The following is a 13,068-nucleotide window of genomic DNA, read 5'->3' on the forward strand; positions in this document are numbered from 1 at the left end:
AAGGAATCCTCAACCGCAGATTCCTAGAGGACAACCAAACCATGTCACCAACAGCGAACAAAACCTCCTGTCGTTTCCTATCAAAGTAGTCCTTAGATTTTCTGTTGGCCTCCTGAAGATTACCACGCACATCCGTCCAAACTCTCTCCAAATCACCGGAAAAATTCTCCTCCTCAGGCACGGCAGATCCCAACTTGGAGAACGACCCAAACGACGGATGTCTCCCAGAACAACAAAAAAAAGGCGAACAACCAGCAGATGAAGATGTATGATTGTTCAGAGAAAATTCAGCAAGTGGCAGAAACTCAGACCACCCCTCTTGATTGTCTGCCACAAAACAACGCAAGAACTGCTCAACATCCTGGTTTTTCCTTTCTTTCTGGCCATTAGATTCAGGATGATATCCGGACGAGAGCGATAAATGAACTCCCAACCTGTCACAAAAGGCACGCCAAAAACGAGCCACGAACTGAGGACCCCTATCAGAAACAATGTCAGTAGGAACGCCATGAAGTCTGACAATTTCCTTGACAAAGGCCTTAGCGAGAGTTTTAGCGCAGGGCAGTTTGACAAAGGGAACCAAGTGACACATCTTGCTAAAACGGTCCACGACCACCCAGATGACAGTAAAACCCTCAGAGGGGGGAAGGTCAGTTATAAAGTCCATAGCCAAATGTGTCCAAGGAGCACTGGGAACCTCCAAAGGACAAAGCAACCCCGCAGCAGGAGTATGTGAGGACTTAGATCTAGCACATATAGTACATTGACGCACCCACTTAATGACTTCCTTCTGCCATCCAGGCCACCAAAAACTGCGACCCACCAGTCTCTTGGTCTCAGAGATTCCGGGATGACCTGCCAACCGAGATTCGTGACACTCAACAAATAAATCTCTCCTAAAGGTCCCAGGCATAAACAACCTCCCATGGGGAGTGTTAGATGGGGCATTCTCCTGTGCTTTAAGAATCTCATCTTCCAAAACGGAGTCCAAAGCGGCTATCACAACACCTTCTTGTAAAATGTTCTTCTCTTTCTCAGCACCGACTATGGGAGAAAAACTGCGAGACAAGGCATCCGCCTTAACATTCTTAGTACCAGGGATGTAAGTAACGGAGAAATTAAACCGCGAGAAAAACAGTGCCCACCTAGCCTGACGGGCATTCAGGCGCTTGGCAGCATCAAGATATATCAGATTTTTATGATCCGTAAGAACCTGAACGGGAAATTCCGCACCTTCCAAGAAGTGACGCCAGTGTTCAAATGCGAGTTTAATAGCCAATAATTCCCGATTACCAATATCGTAATTCAGTTCAGTCTCCGAAAATGTTTTTGAAAAAAAGGCACAGGGATGTAATCCATCCCCGTTATCCTGAGACAATACTGCGCCAACCCCCACAGAGGAAGCATCAACCTCAACCAAAAACGGCTTAGTCACATCAGGCTGCATAAGGATGGGAGCAGAGGTGAACCTCTCCTTGAGATACACAAAAGCTTCAATGGCCTCAGAAGACCACTGAACCGCATCAGCACCTTTCCTGGTGAGATCGGTCAGAGGTTTGACAATACTATAAATTTTTTTTATGAATTTTCTGTAATAATTGGCGAAACCTAAAAACCTCTGTATCGATTTCAAACCAATAGGCCTAGGCCATTCCTGCACAGCTTGAACTTTAACCGGGTCCATCTCAAAACCCTCACTGGAGACAATGTAGCCCAAAAAACTAATTCTCTGTACAGCGAACTCACATTTCTCCAGCTTAGCAAAAAGCGAATTGTCCATTAATAACTGTAATACCTCACGTACGCTCCGCCAATGAGACTCTAGATCCGGCGAATAAATCAAAATGTCATCCAAATACACAACCACATTTTTGCCGATCAAAGGTCTCAGGATGTCATTAATAAGATTCTGAAAAAATGCAGGAGCATTAGTAAGACCAAAAGGCATAACCAGATTCTCAAAATGACCCACAGAAGTGTTAAAAGCAGTCTTTCATTCATCACCCTCCTTCATGCGCAACAGATTGTATGCCCCCTTAAGGTCAATTTTAGAGAACCACTTGGCCCCCATTAACTGGTTAAACAGATCAGGAATCAATGGCAGTGGGTAAGGATTGCGTACAGTAATTTTGTTAATCTCACGAAAATCCAGACAAGGACGTAAACCGCCGTCCTTTTTTTTTACAAAAAAAAATCCAACCGCCACAGGAGACTTAGAGGGCCTAATGTGACCGGCGGCCAAACTTGTCTGTATGTATTCCTCCAAAGCCTTCCTCTCAGGAATAGTAAGGTTAAATAAACGACTTTTAGGAAGAGTCGCTCCAGGGACAAATTCAATAGAACAATCATAGTCTCTATGGGGAGGCAAAACCTGCGATTCCTTCTCAGAAAAAACTCTCCAAAAATCCTGAATAGGAACAGGCAATTCTCCCCTATCCAAAGCTGCAATACGCCCGTTACAACACTTGTCATAACATTTATGGCTCCAGGATTTAATTTCATTGGTAGACCAATCCAGTACAGGATTGTGAAATTTTAACCAGGGCAATCCCAATATTACTGGAGAAGGCAAGTTATTCAAAACTACCAAATCCAATTTCTCATGGTGAACACCATTAATAGTGAGAGGAAATTCACAGACCTTGAGAGTAATATTCTTCAAAGGGGAACCATCCACAGAAACCACAGCAATGGGGGATGATAAAGGTTCGGGTTTTAAATTGAGTCTTTCCAAGAATCCCCCATCAATTACATTCAGAGTAGACCCACAATCAACAAACACCCGAAATTCCATTAATTTTTCCTGAGCAATCGTGGAAGCAGCTAAAAATACACCCTTGGAATTTAAACAGGCAATACGGGCATGACTGACCATTTTTTTTTTCTTTCTTCATACGAAGCTCACAGCCTTTAATCAAATGACCAGATTTTCCGCAATAGAAACACAAGCCTTCAGAAAATCGACGGTCTTTTTCTTGAGAGCGAGGTGCCACCGATCCAATCTCCATCGGTTCACCACTGTTAGTACACACATTCTCATAACCAGAAACTGATATAGCAGAGGATTTGCTCTCATTAACCCTTGCACGCAGTCTCCTATCCACCCGTATAGCTAATTGCATAGCCTGTTGCAAATCTTCAGGTGTAGGATAAGCAATTAGCAGGTCTTTAACCCTTTCACTGAGCCCAGCAAGAAATAGACTTTTCAGAGCAGAATCGTTCCACCCTATTTGAGTTGACCAACGACGGAAATGAGTACAATATTTTTCCACATTACCTGATCCCTGTTTCAAACGTCTCAACTCAGTCTCAGCTGATGCAACACGGTCAGGATCATCATATAATAGTCCCAAAGCAGAAAAAAAACTATCCACTGATCTGAAGCATGTATCACTAGGTTGCAAAGAAAAGGCCCACTCCTGAGGCTCTTTGCGCAAAAGTGACATTATGAACCCTATGCGCTGGGATTCATCCCCAGAGGACTTGGGTCTCTAACGAAAATACAATAAGCAAGCATTTTTAAATGAAAAAAATTCTCGATGTTCACCAAAAAATAAATCCGGCAAACATACCTTAGGCTCCAAGAAATGTGCTCCAGGACAGTTACTCACGTGCTGACGGAGCTCGGCCACCTCCAGAGAGAGTCCCTGCAGGCGATGAGCCAAATCCTGAACCGACACCATGATGGAACAGAAAAATCTTTCCTTAGAGAATTTGCAGGCTGGACTTACTGTTATGTTCTGCTACCAGAGCTAAGGAAAGAGAGGAGATCTGTCCCTACGATAGAACTCAGCTGAATCCCTACCATGTAACAGGGAACCTGATCCTGCGATCAGACCTGCTAAAGTCCTAAGCTAGTCTGTACGGAGACCTATAGATGTGGGGAAGGAATCCCTACAAGTACTAAGGACTGGGAGGAATATGGGACACCTCCTAACAGAAATAGTAGCAGACAGAAGAACAAACAAAATATATAGAACATAGAGGTCCGTAGACCAAGCAAACTAACAGAGTAAGATACAGAGCACAGGCTAGCTAGAAAGTAGTTATACAATGAAGTCCAGCAAAGCCAGAAGGGCGGAGCAGGCTTAAATAGGCCAACAAGGTCATGTGACCAGCAAAGGAAAAAAAAACCTAAGAGCAAGGTTCTAACACCTATCTTGCACCGTCCTGACAATTCCAAACCGTTCTTTTTGGTGATAGATGCTTCTTCTGTCGGCGCAGGAGCGGTACTGTACCAGAAGAATGCTCAGGGTAGAAAAAGAGTCTGTTTCTTTTTCTCTAAATCCTTTTCCTCAGCTGAGCGGAATTATTCGATTGGTGATAGGGAATTGCTCGCGATGAAACTGGCCTTTGAGGAATGGAGGCACCTGCTGGAGGGTGCGATCCATCCTTTTCATGTGTACACTGACCACAAAAATCTTTTGTACCTTCAGACGGCACAGCGCTTAAATCCCAGACAGGCAAGGTGGTTCTTGTTCTTCTCTCGATTTCACTTCTCTCTCCATTTTGTGCCTGGTGAGAGGAATCCTCAGGCAGATGCCCTGTCTCGCTCTTTTGACCCCCTGGGTGAAGAGTCGGAACCGCGGATTATTGTCCCATCCGAGAGTTTACTCTCTGTGTACCCTGTCACCTTGCAGGGACTTCCGCCTGGGAGGACCTTTGTGCCGGAATCTTGTAGGCAAGAGGTTCTCCATTGGGGTCACTCCTCCAAGATTGGAGGGCACTTTGGGGACAAACAGACCAAAGAGTTAATTTCTCTGTCCTATTGGTGGCCCAAAATGTCTACTGATATCTCCCATTTTGTCGCCGCCTGCGTCTTTTGTGCGCGAAATAAGCCGTCTAGGGAATGGCCGGCGGGGCTTCTTATGCCTCCTCCCGTGGCTGATAGGCCGTGGGAGATGATTGTGATGGATTTTATCACGGATTTGCCGCTTTCACAGGGTAACAGGCTGATTTGGGTGGTTACGGACTACTTCTCTAAGATGTCCCACCTGATTCCTGTGCCTGGTCTTCCATCTTCCCGAGAGCTTGCTCAATTGTTTGTTGCCCATATTTTCCGCTTGCATGGTATGCCTGATCGGATTGTGTCTGACCGGGGTCCTCAGTTCGCCTCTAGATTTTGGCGAGACTTTTGCCGCCTCTTACAAATCGAGTTGTGCTTTTCCTCCTCGTATCATCCCCAAACTAACGGTTTGGTTGAGAGGACTAATCAGACATTGGCAACTTATTTGCGACATTTTGTGTCTGCCCGCCATGATTCTTGGGCATCGTTGCTACCCTGGGTGGAGTTTGCCTTAAACAACTCTGTGGCAGATTCTACGGGGCAGACGCCATTCTTGATGAATTTCGGACAACATCCTCGGGTCCCAATGACCGTACCTGGTACTAATCCTCTTCCCGCTGTGGAGGATTGGGCAAATAATGCCAGGGATATCTGGGATCAGACACAGGAGTCTTTGCGTGCTTCTAAGGAGCATATGAGGGTCACGGCCGATAGGCATTGGCGTCCTGCTCCAAGTTATGCTCCTGGGGACTTGGTGTGGCTTCCTGCACGCAATATTCGCCTCCGGGAAGTTTCGACTAAATTTGCTCCCCGGTATTAGGGGCCATTTAAAATCTTGGCCAAAGTGGCTGATGCGGCCTATCGGCTGAAATTGTCGGCCGCTTGGCGAATTTCTAACACCTTCCATGCTTCTTTACTCAAGCCAGTTACTCTCAATGAATTCTCTGGTTCCTTTCTGGCTGAATCGGAATCTGCACAGGATGACTTTGAGGTGAATGAAATCATTGCTTTTAAGGTGGTTAGGGGCAAGAAGTTTTATTTTTTGGACTGGCGGGATTACGGTCCGGAGGTTAGGACTTGGGAGCCGGTAGACAATATCAAGGCTCCGGATCTTATTGCCGCTTTTGAGTGTATCCGTAATTCCGGGGGGGGGGGGGCCCTAGAGATTGGGGTAATGTTAGGCCGGTACGCAGGAGAAGGGCTTTCTCGTGGCGTCCGGTCAGGCCCTTTCCTGCTGGTCAGTAATTGTCAGCAATTAGGTTCCATTCTAGGGATTCTAAGTGTGGTTTCTGCCTTTCTGCTCATGCGTCGCTAAGCCACGCCCCTTGCAGTCATGTGCCTCATGTGCCACTAAGCCACGTCCTCTTGCGGTCATGTGCCACTAAGCCACGCCCCCTGCTGTGTGGCACGGCGTGGTTGGTTGTCCTGGGGGGCTGGGGCTGTCTCTAGTGTATTTAAGGGCTCCATGGGCTCCACTTCGGGCCTAGTCTATCTCTTTCTAACCTGGGGTGACGTCTCTGTCAGTAAATGCAATGTGTGAGAGTCATTGTCAACGGTTCCTGCTGTGTGCTCCCTAGTCATCCTAGCCATCAATTAGGGCTGGGGAATGCTGTGAGCAGCAGGCTCTACCGTGTCGGTACACCTGTTGGTGTCCACGCCACGGAGGCGTCCTCGCTACCGATCCAGCATTCCAGGGCTCCGCCATTGTATGTGTGGTCACACTGTCGCTTTTCCACCCATGTGTTGGGTGCTGCAGAGATCCTCCACCTCTTTAGGAACTTAGGTTCCAGGCCTTTCCTGGCCTGGAGCTATCTGCAGCTCTATACGCCGCTGTCTAGTGCTCAGGCGTTTTCATGCTGCCAAATCTTTCCTGCTCTACACAGCGGTGTCTTGCAGTACAGAAGTTTATTAGTTTTGTTTCTGGAGTGTTGCTAACTCCCAGCATTGTACCTTTTTAGTTACTACTTGTGTGTGCACTTAACACACTAGTTTATTTCTTTCTCTGTGCTTAGCTGAATATTCCTCTGGGACTCAGCTGCTGAAGCTCCTCTGCAGTCCGGTGGACTCTGACGTGTCCTTTAAGTTTTATTTTATTTTATTAAAGGACACGCCAGCATAACAGTATGACAGTTGTGCCGGTAGCTAGCTCCTGTTCTTCTTCCTCCTACTCCTCTTCTTCATTGTCACCCAATCCACATTGGGATGAGATGAGGCTGGGCTGTGTGTAATCACCCTGTATGGTTCCTTGCTCCATCTCATCGTGCTCCGCCTGCAATGCATCCTCTTTGATTGTGAGCAGAGAGTGTTTCAGAAGACAGAGAAGTGGGATGGTGATGCCAATTATGGCGTCATCGCCGCTCACCAACTTGGTGGAGTCCTCAAAGTTTTGGAAGATGGCACATATGTCTGACATCCATGTCTACTCCTGAGGTCTTATGTGTGGAATCTGAACTAAATACCGACGGCCTTGTTGACGCTGGTACTCAACAACTGCCCTCTTCTGCTCACAAATCCTTCCCAACATCAGCAGTATAGAGTTCCAACGCGTGGGGACATCACACACCAGTCTGTGAGCCGGAAGCAGCAAACACTGCTGAAACACGGCAAGGGCGGCGGAAGCTGTAGGTGACTTTCTAAAATGGGCACACAGGTGGCGTACTTTAGCAAGCAGATCTGGCAGCTCCGGGTAGGATTTGAAAAACCACTGAACCACGAGGTTAAGCACATGGGCCAGGCATGGTACGTGTGTGAGCTCGCCCCGACCTCCTTGCCACCACCAGGTTCCGGCCATTGTCACACACGACCATGCCTGGCTTTAGGTTCAGCGGTGTGAGCCACAGATCTGCCTGCTCTTTCAGAGCTGTCCACAACTCTTCAGCATTTGCGGTTTGTCACCTAAGCATACTAGCTTCAGCACAGCCTGTTGCCGCTTGGCCGAGGCAGTGCTTCCAGCTTGTGACTGATGTGGTCATTTCGGAGATGGAGGCTGAAGAGGAGGAAGCTGAGGAAGATGAGGTGCAGAAGCTGTAGACTATGAGGTCAACCCTGATTGACCTAGGGCCCGCAATCCTTGATGTCGGGAGGATGTGTTCCGTCCCAAGGTCCGACTGGGTCCCGGCTTCCACTATGTTAACCCAGTGTGCCGTCAGCGAGATGTACCGTCCCTGCCCACAAGCACTTGTGCACGTGTCCGTGGTTAGGTGGACTTTCCCGGTAACTGCGTTGTTGAGGGCACTGCTAATGTTTTGGGACACGTACTTGTGTAATTGGGTGGACGGCACATCAGGAGAAATAGTGGCGGCTGGGGACCGAGTACCGAGGGACGACCGCCGCCATTAGGTTGCGGAATGCTTCCGTCTCCACGAGTCTAAAAGGCAACATTTTGAGTGCAAGCAGTCGTGAAATGTGGGAATTTAGTAGTGTGGCCTGTGGGGCGTTGACTGCGTATTTGCGCTTGCGTTCCAAGGACTGGGGTATGGACAACTGAACGCTGTGCTGGGACAGGGACGTGGACGTGCTTCCTGATGCTGCTACTTGAGAGTGTGCAACGACAGGTGCAGGGCAGGAGGCATCTTTGCATGCACCATGGACAGGGGATTGGCTTGCATGCACAACAGCGGAAGAAGCAGTGGTGCCACCGGCAGACACTGTTCCTGTACCCTGGGGTTCAGCCCACAAAGTTGGGTGCTTTGCTGCCATGTGCCTGATCATGCTGCTGGTGGTCAGGCTGGTAGTTTTGCCACCCCTGCTGATGCTGGCCTGGCAGGTGGTGCAAATGACCTTTTTGGGGTTATCGGCAGAGTCTTTAAAAAACAACCAGACTCGGGAAGACCTAATAGTTGTACTGGCAACTTCATTCGTGTTGGTGTTACGGGAAAAGGTTGCCTGCCTCCTGTCTGCGGCCACCACACTGCTTCTTCCTTCCTCTTGGGGTGCTCTGCCTCCCTCCCCCTGTGTGCTGCGGTCCTCACTCTGCATGTCCTCCTGCCAGGTTGGGTCAGTTACTATATCATCCACCACCTTGTCTTCCACTTCTGCACCCTGGTCCTCCTCCTGACTTTCTGGCAATTGGTTCTCATGATCATCCACCTCTTGTGACACTTTCCCATCGTCACCTTCGTGTGACCGTGGCTGCTCAAATATTTGAGCATCGCTACATGCGATCTCCTCTTGCCCCGCTTCAAGTGGACCGGGCGAGAAGCCTGAATCTATAAATGGAAAAGTGAACAGCTCTTCAGAGTGTCCAAGTGTGGGATCAGTTGTCTCTGCACTCTGCATGGTGGGAGGAAGGAGGATCAGGGTGATGAATATGCAGTCGAGACTCACGGCTACTGAGACTTGACCGTGTGGAAGACAGGGTGGTGGTGGTGGCAATGTGACTGGAAGCATTATCCACTCTCCAACCAACAACCTTTTGACACTGCTCTGGGTTCAATAGTGGTGTGCTGTGGTTCCCTAGGATTTAGGACAGGAAGGTCGGGGCGAGAAGATGTGGGTGTTTGTTGTGACACAATTTCAGCTTGTCCACGGCCTCGGCCTCTGCATGCACCATCACGTCCAGTTCCCTGTCCCTTGCCACGCGCCTTGCCCATTTTAAATGGGAAGACAATATCTTCCACGCTCACTTCAAATGGCTGAATTTGGAGCGAAGTTATATGTAATCCGTGTGACGGCGAAACCACAATTTTAAATACCTGGCCTGTAGGTAACTATTTTGAACAGCAAACTGGTGTCAAAAACTTTGCTGACACACTGAAAAAAAATTTCAATGGAGGCCAAAAATGGCAGTATTTTCAGCGCAATTATATGTGATCCGCGTGACGGACAAACCACAGTTTTAAATAGCTGGATTTTTAGCGCTGTAATATGGAAAGGACCTGGCTATATTCTGCAGTGTCAACAAGCAAATTACACAGAAAAATTGTGTTCTCTGGATGGCTTTTTAAGCAAATAATGAGGATTAAGATCCAAAAACAATTATTCCTGGCCCCTGAGACCTTGGCCTTTGTCTAGAAATGTCTTACAGCAGCAGAAGGCAGAACTGGAATGGAGCCTCTTGTGCTGTATGCATTGCAGTCTGCTATATACACTGCCTGCCTGCTTATATACACTGCCTGCCTGATATTCTGCAGATGGAATAGTCCTCAGAAGGACTGTTTGTTGAGATGGATATGTGTAATGTACTTGTTTTCTCCCTACACTACCTAATACACAACCAAATCTCTCCCTAGCTCAGCAGCACCTCTCCCTACACAGCCGAGTATGCTCGCTCATCACTAATTCATACTCTATACTGAGTCAAGCTATTTGAAAAATTTGTTTTTATTTTCTTATCATTTGCTTATTACATTTTGCTGTATTTTCCATAATTCTATTACTTTTCCTTATTGGTGTTGGAATTTCAATGTTAAGAAGTGTAGATTAAAATTAATGGTATTCAAAGCTACAACTTGACCAGTGGAAAACAATCCTTCCCAGGGTTTTGTCGACAGAAAAATAAGAAGGTTAAGACTTTGCTAAAAAGGTAAGGGAAAAAAATTCAAGCACAAAAACTTAAAACTGTCTGGTCCCTAAGCTGTTGAGAAAATCTAGATTCTAAGGCCACGGCCCCACTATCAGTATTCGGTCAGTATTTTTTCTCATGATTGGGAGCCCAAACCAGTTGAGGAACAATCAGAGAAAAGGTATAATAGAAACAAGTCACCAATTCTGCATTTATCACCCACTCCTGGTTTTAGCTCCCATTCCGGAGAAAAAAAAACTGACTGAATACTGACCAGATACTGATAGTGGGGCCGAGGCTTAATTGTAAGTATTTCTATATCCATTTTCTTAACTTTAGCCATTTACAGCCATGTCGCTATTGTGAAGCACCAGGGGACTGTGCCCCAGTTCCTTTACTCAAAGCAGCTAAAACTCAGAATTATCAATTTTTTCAGTCCTAAAGGTGATAGAACATATGATAAACCATTTATCCAGCTGTAGCGGAGGCTTACTTGTGTAATTTGATGTTGATACGTTGTCTCCCTGTACTGTATCGTAGCCAGTTAAGGATGAGACCAGGAAGGTGTACTGAGTCCCAGGTATTAGGTCTTGCACTGTAAAGTCAGTTAGTGTAGTGGTTTTATTGTATTTTTCATCTCCCTGGATCTGTATGAGATAAGAACTTGTTCTTCCATCTGGCGGCAGCCAGCTCAGAGATACAGACGTGTCAGTGATACTAAGAATTGTCAGATTCTTCACCTTTTCTGGTCCTTAAGATAAAAAAAATACAAAAACATTACTCACATATGAAGAGCAATATACTCAGTATCAATGTGTGAAGCAGGTTACATATATACTGCATATGTATATATATATATATATATATATATCTTATAAATAATAGATCAAACAGTGATCATGGAAGATTATAACATTTCATATTTATTATTTATATACAGTGCTGAACATGTGCTAACTGGACACAGAAATCATGTTATCTTTGGGTTTAGGGTGAAAATATGAGCTGCTGGGTTATTAAAAACCCAAACACAGAGAAGAGTCTCATTTTCTGCTGTAACTGTGGCTAATATACCAGACCCAGTTCCAGGCGAAATCAGCAATAAACCAAATGTATTAATATGATCAAATGCCCCTTAAAGGCCTTATAAGACCTATGAGTTATGAAGGGTACAGTGAACAAAATAGATGAAAAAATATTTAAAGCATGAGAATAAATAAATAAAACCAACTTTAAAAAAAAATGGCTCCTTCAGTCTGAATCACAGTTTTTAGCCCATCCCCCATTGAAAAAAAAAATGTCCAGTTTATAAAAATAATCTCTACGGAAAGAGGAACACAATTTGAAATGATTATAAAAATTCATTGTAGTCATAAAAGAAAAAAACTTTAAAAAAAATATTAAAAATAGACATGAATTTAGTTTTTATCTTCATATTTTCCCTCTATCAGCATAAAAAAAGGAATATAAAAATGACGTAAAAATTCATGTGTTGAGAAAAAATAGATGCAAAAATTATTTTATATATGAATAAGTACATTTTTTAGAGCCTTTAAAAGCGCAAGTGTGAAAAAAGCTAGAAATGTGCCTGGACAGGAATGGGGAAAATTGGCCTGATTGGGAATTGGTGAACTATAACGTTCAGTGCAGTACTCGCCAAATCTTTTAAAGCAAACCTGTCACCAGAGAAAATGCTATTAACCTGTAGATATGGGGTGAAGCTGCAGGTTAATAGTGTTACCATCCTGCCCGGCACCTGCACTTAGCTGAACGCTGCTGGGAGAAAATGACCTTTATTTTCCCCCCTGGCAGCATTCCAGTTTCAGTCACGGGGGTGGCACAGGTGCGGATTCAGTCACCGCTCCGAGTATACAGAGCGGGGACTGTAACCTTGCCCCCGGCCATTACGACTGGCACCGGTGCAGCATTAGGGCCTGCTGTCAGTCAGAGCCAGGAGCACAGTTACAGCTGCAGCTCAGTATACTCAGTGGTGACTGAACATGCACCAACGCCACCCCCATGACTGACACCAGAATGCTGCTGGGGGGAAAAAAAGTAAATTTTATCCCAGCAGCGTTCGGCTAAGTGTGGGCATGTTAGTAACGCTATTATCCTGCTGTAGATTAACCCCATATCTTCAGGTTAATAGAGTTTTTACCTAGTGACAGGTTCCCTTTAACCTCTTCTCGACATGATTTATGCTCCCGCAAATCCCATATATATGGCACCATGATCATGCGGGCTCACGCTAAGCGCCTCTGCAATCGAATGCGGGTGTCATCTCTATGTGGGAGCTGAAACCTGCTAGCACCAATTGCGGGTGTTTAACCCCTGTGATTCCGCTGTCAATAGTGACAGCTACATCGCGGGACATCGCAGAGGGAGTGGGCTATCGCGTTGTGCTGTTGGTCTGCATGATGACCCCCGGTCCCAAAATGGCCACAGGGGCCTTTAAGTTCCTTCAGGAAGGTGGCTTGTCAGCGTCTGCTCAGAGAGCAGGTGCTGAGACGCCTCCTCTCTGCATGTCAGATGCTGATCTGATGCTCTGCAGTGCAGAAGCACTGCAGAGTATTAGATCAGCGATCAGGGTAGGGAAAGTTGATGTCCCATAGTAGGACAATAAAAAAAGTTAATAAAAATTATTAAAAATATTTAAAAAAAATCACAAAATAAAGAACAAAAAAAAAGAAAAAATATTAATCCAATGAATACATTTATCTGTGTAAAAAAGAAAAAGTACACATATTTGGTATCACCGCATCCAGAACGACCTATAAAA

General features: G+C 45.8%; 1 protein-coding gene across 1 annotated transcript in view; it reads right to left on the reverse strand.

Annotated features, from left to right (window-relative positions):
- Window positions 1–13,068, reverse strand: part of LOC141258110 (receptor-type tyrosine-protein phosphatase eta-like) — a 228,931-nt gene that overhangs the window by 51,707 nt on the left and 164,156 nt on the right. Inside the window, exon 5 of the mRNA XM_073673118.1 lies at window positions 10,783–11,040. Within this exon, the coding sequence (XP_073529219.1) occupies window positions 10,783–11,040 (258 nt within the window). The remainder of the gene's footprint in view (window positions 1–10,782; window positions 11,041–13,068) is intronic.

This window comes from Phyllobates terribilis, unplaced genomic scaffold (assembly GCF_046119375.1).
Source record: "Phyllobates terribilis strain yellow unplaced genomic scaffold, ASM4611937v1 Scaffold_3__8_contigs__length_932513732, whole genome shotgun sequence".
NCBI classification, from domain to species: Eukaryota; Metazoa; Chordata; class Amphibia; order Anura; family Dendrobatidae; genus Phyllobates; species Phyllobates terribilis.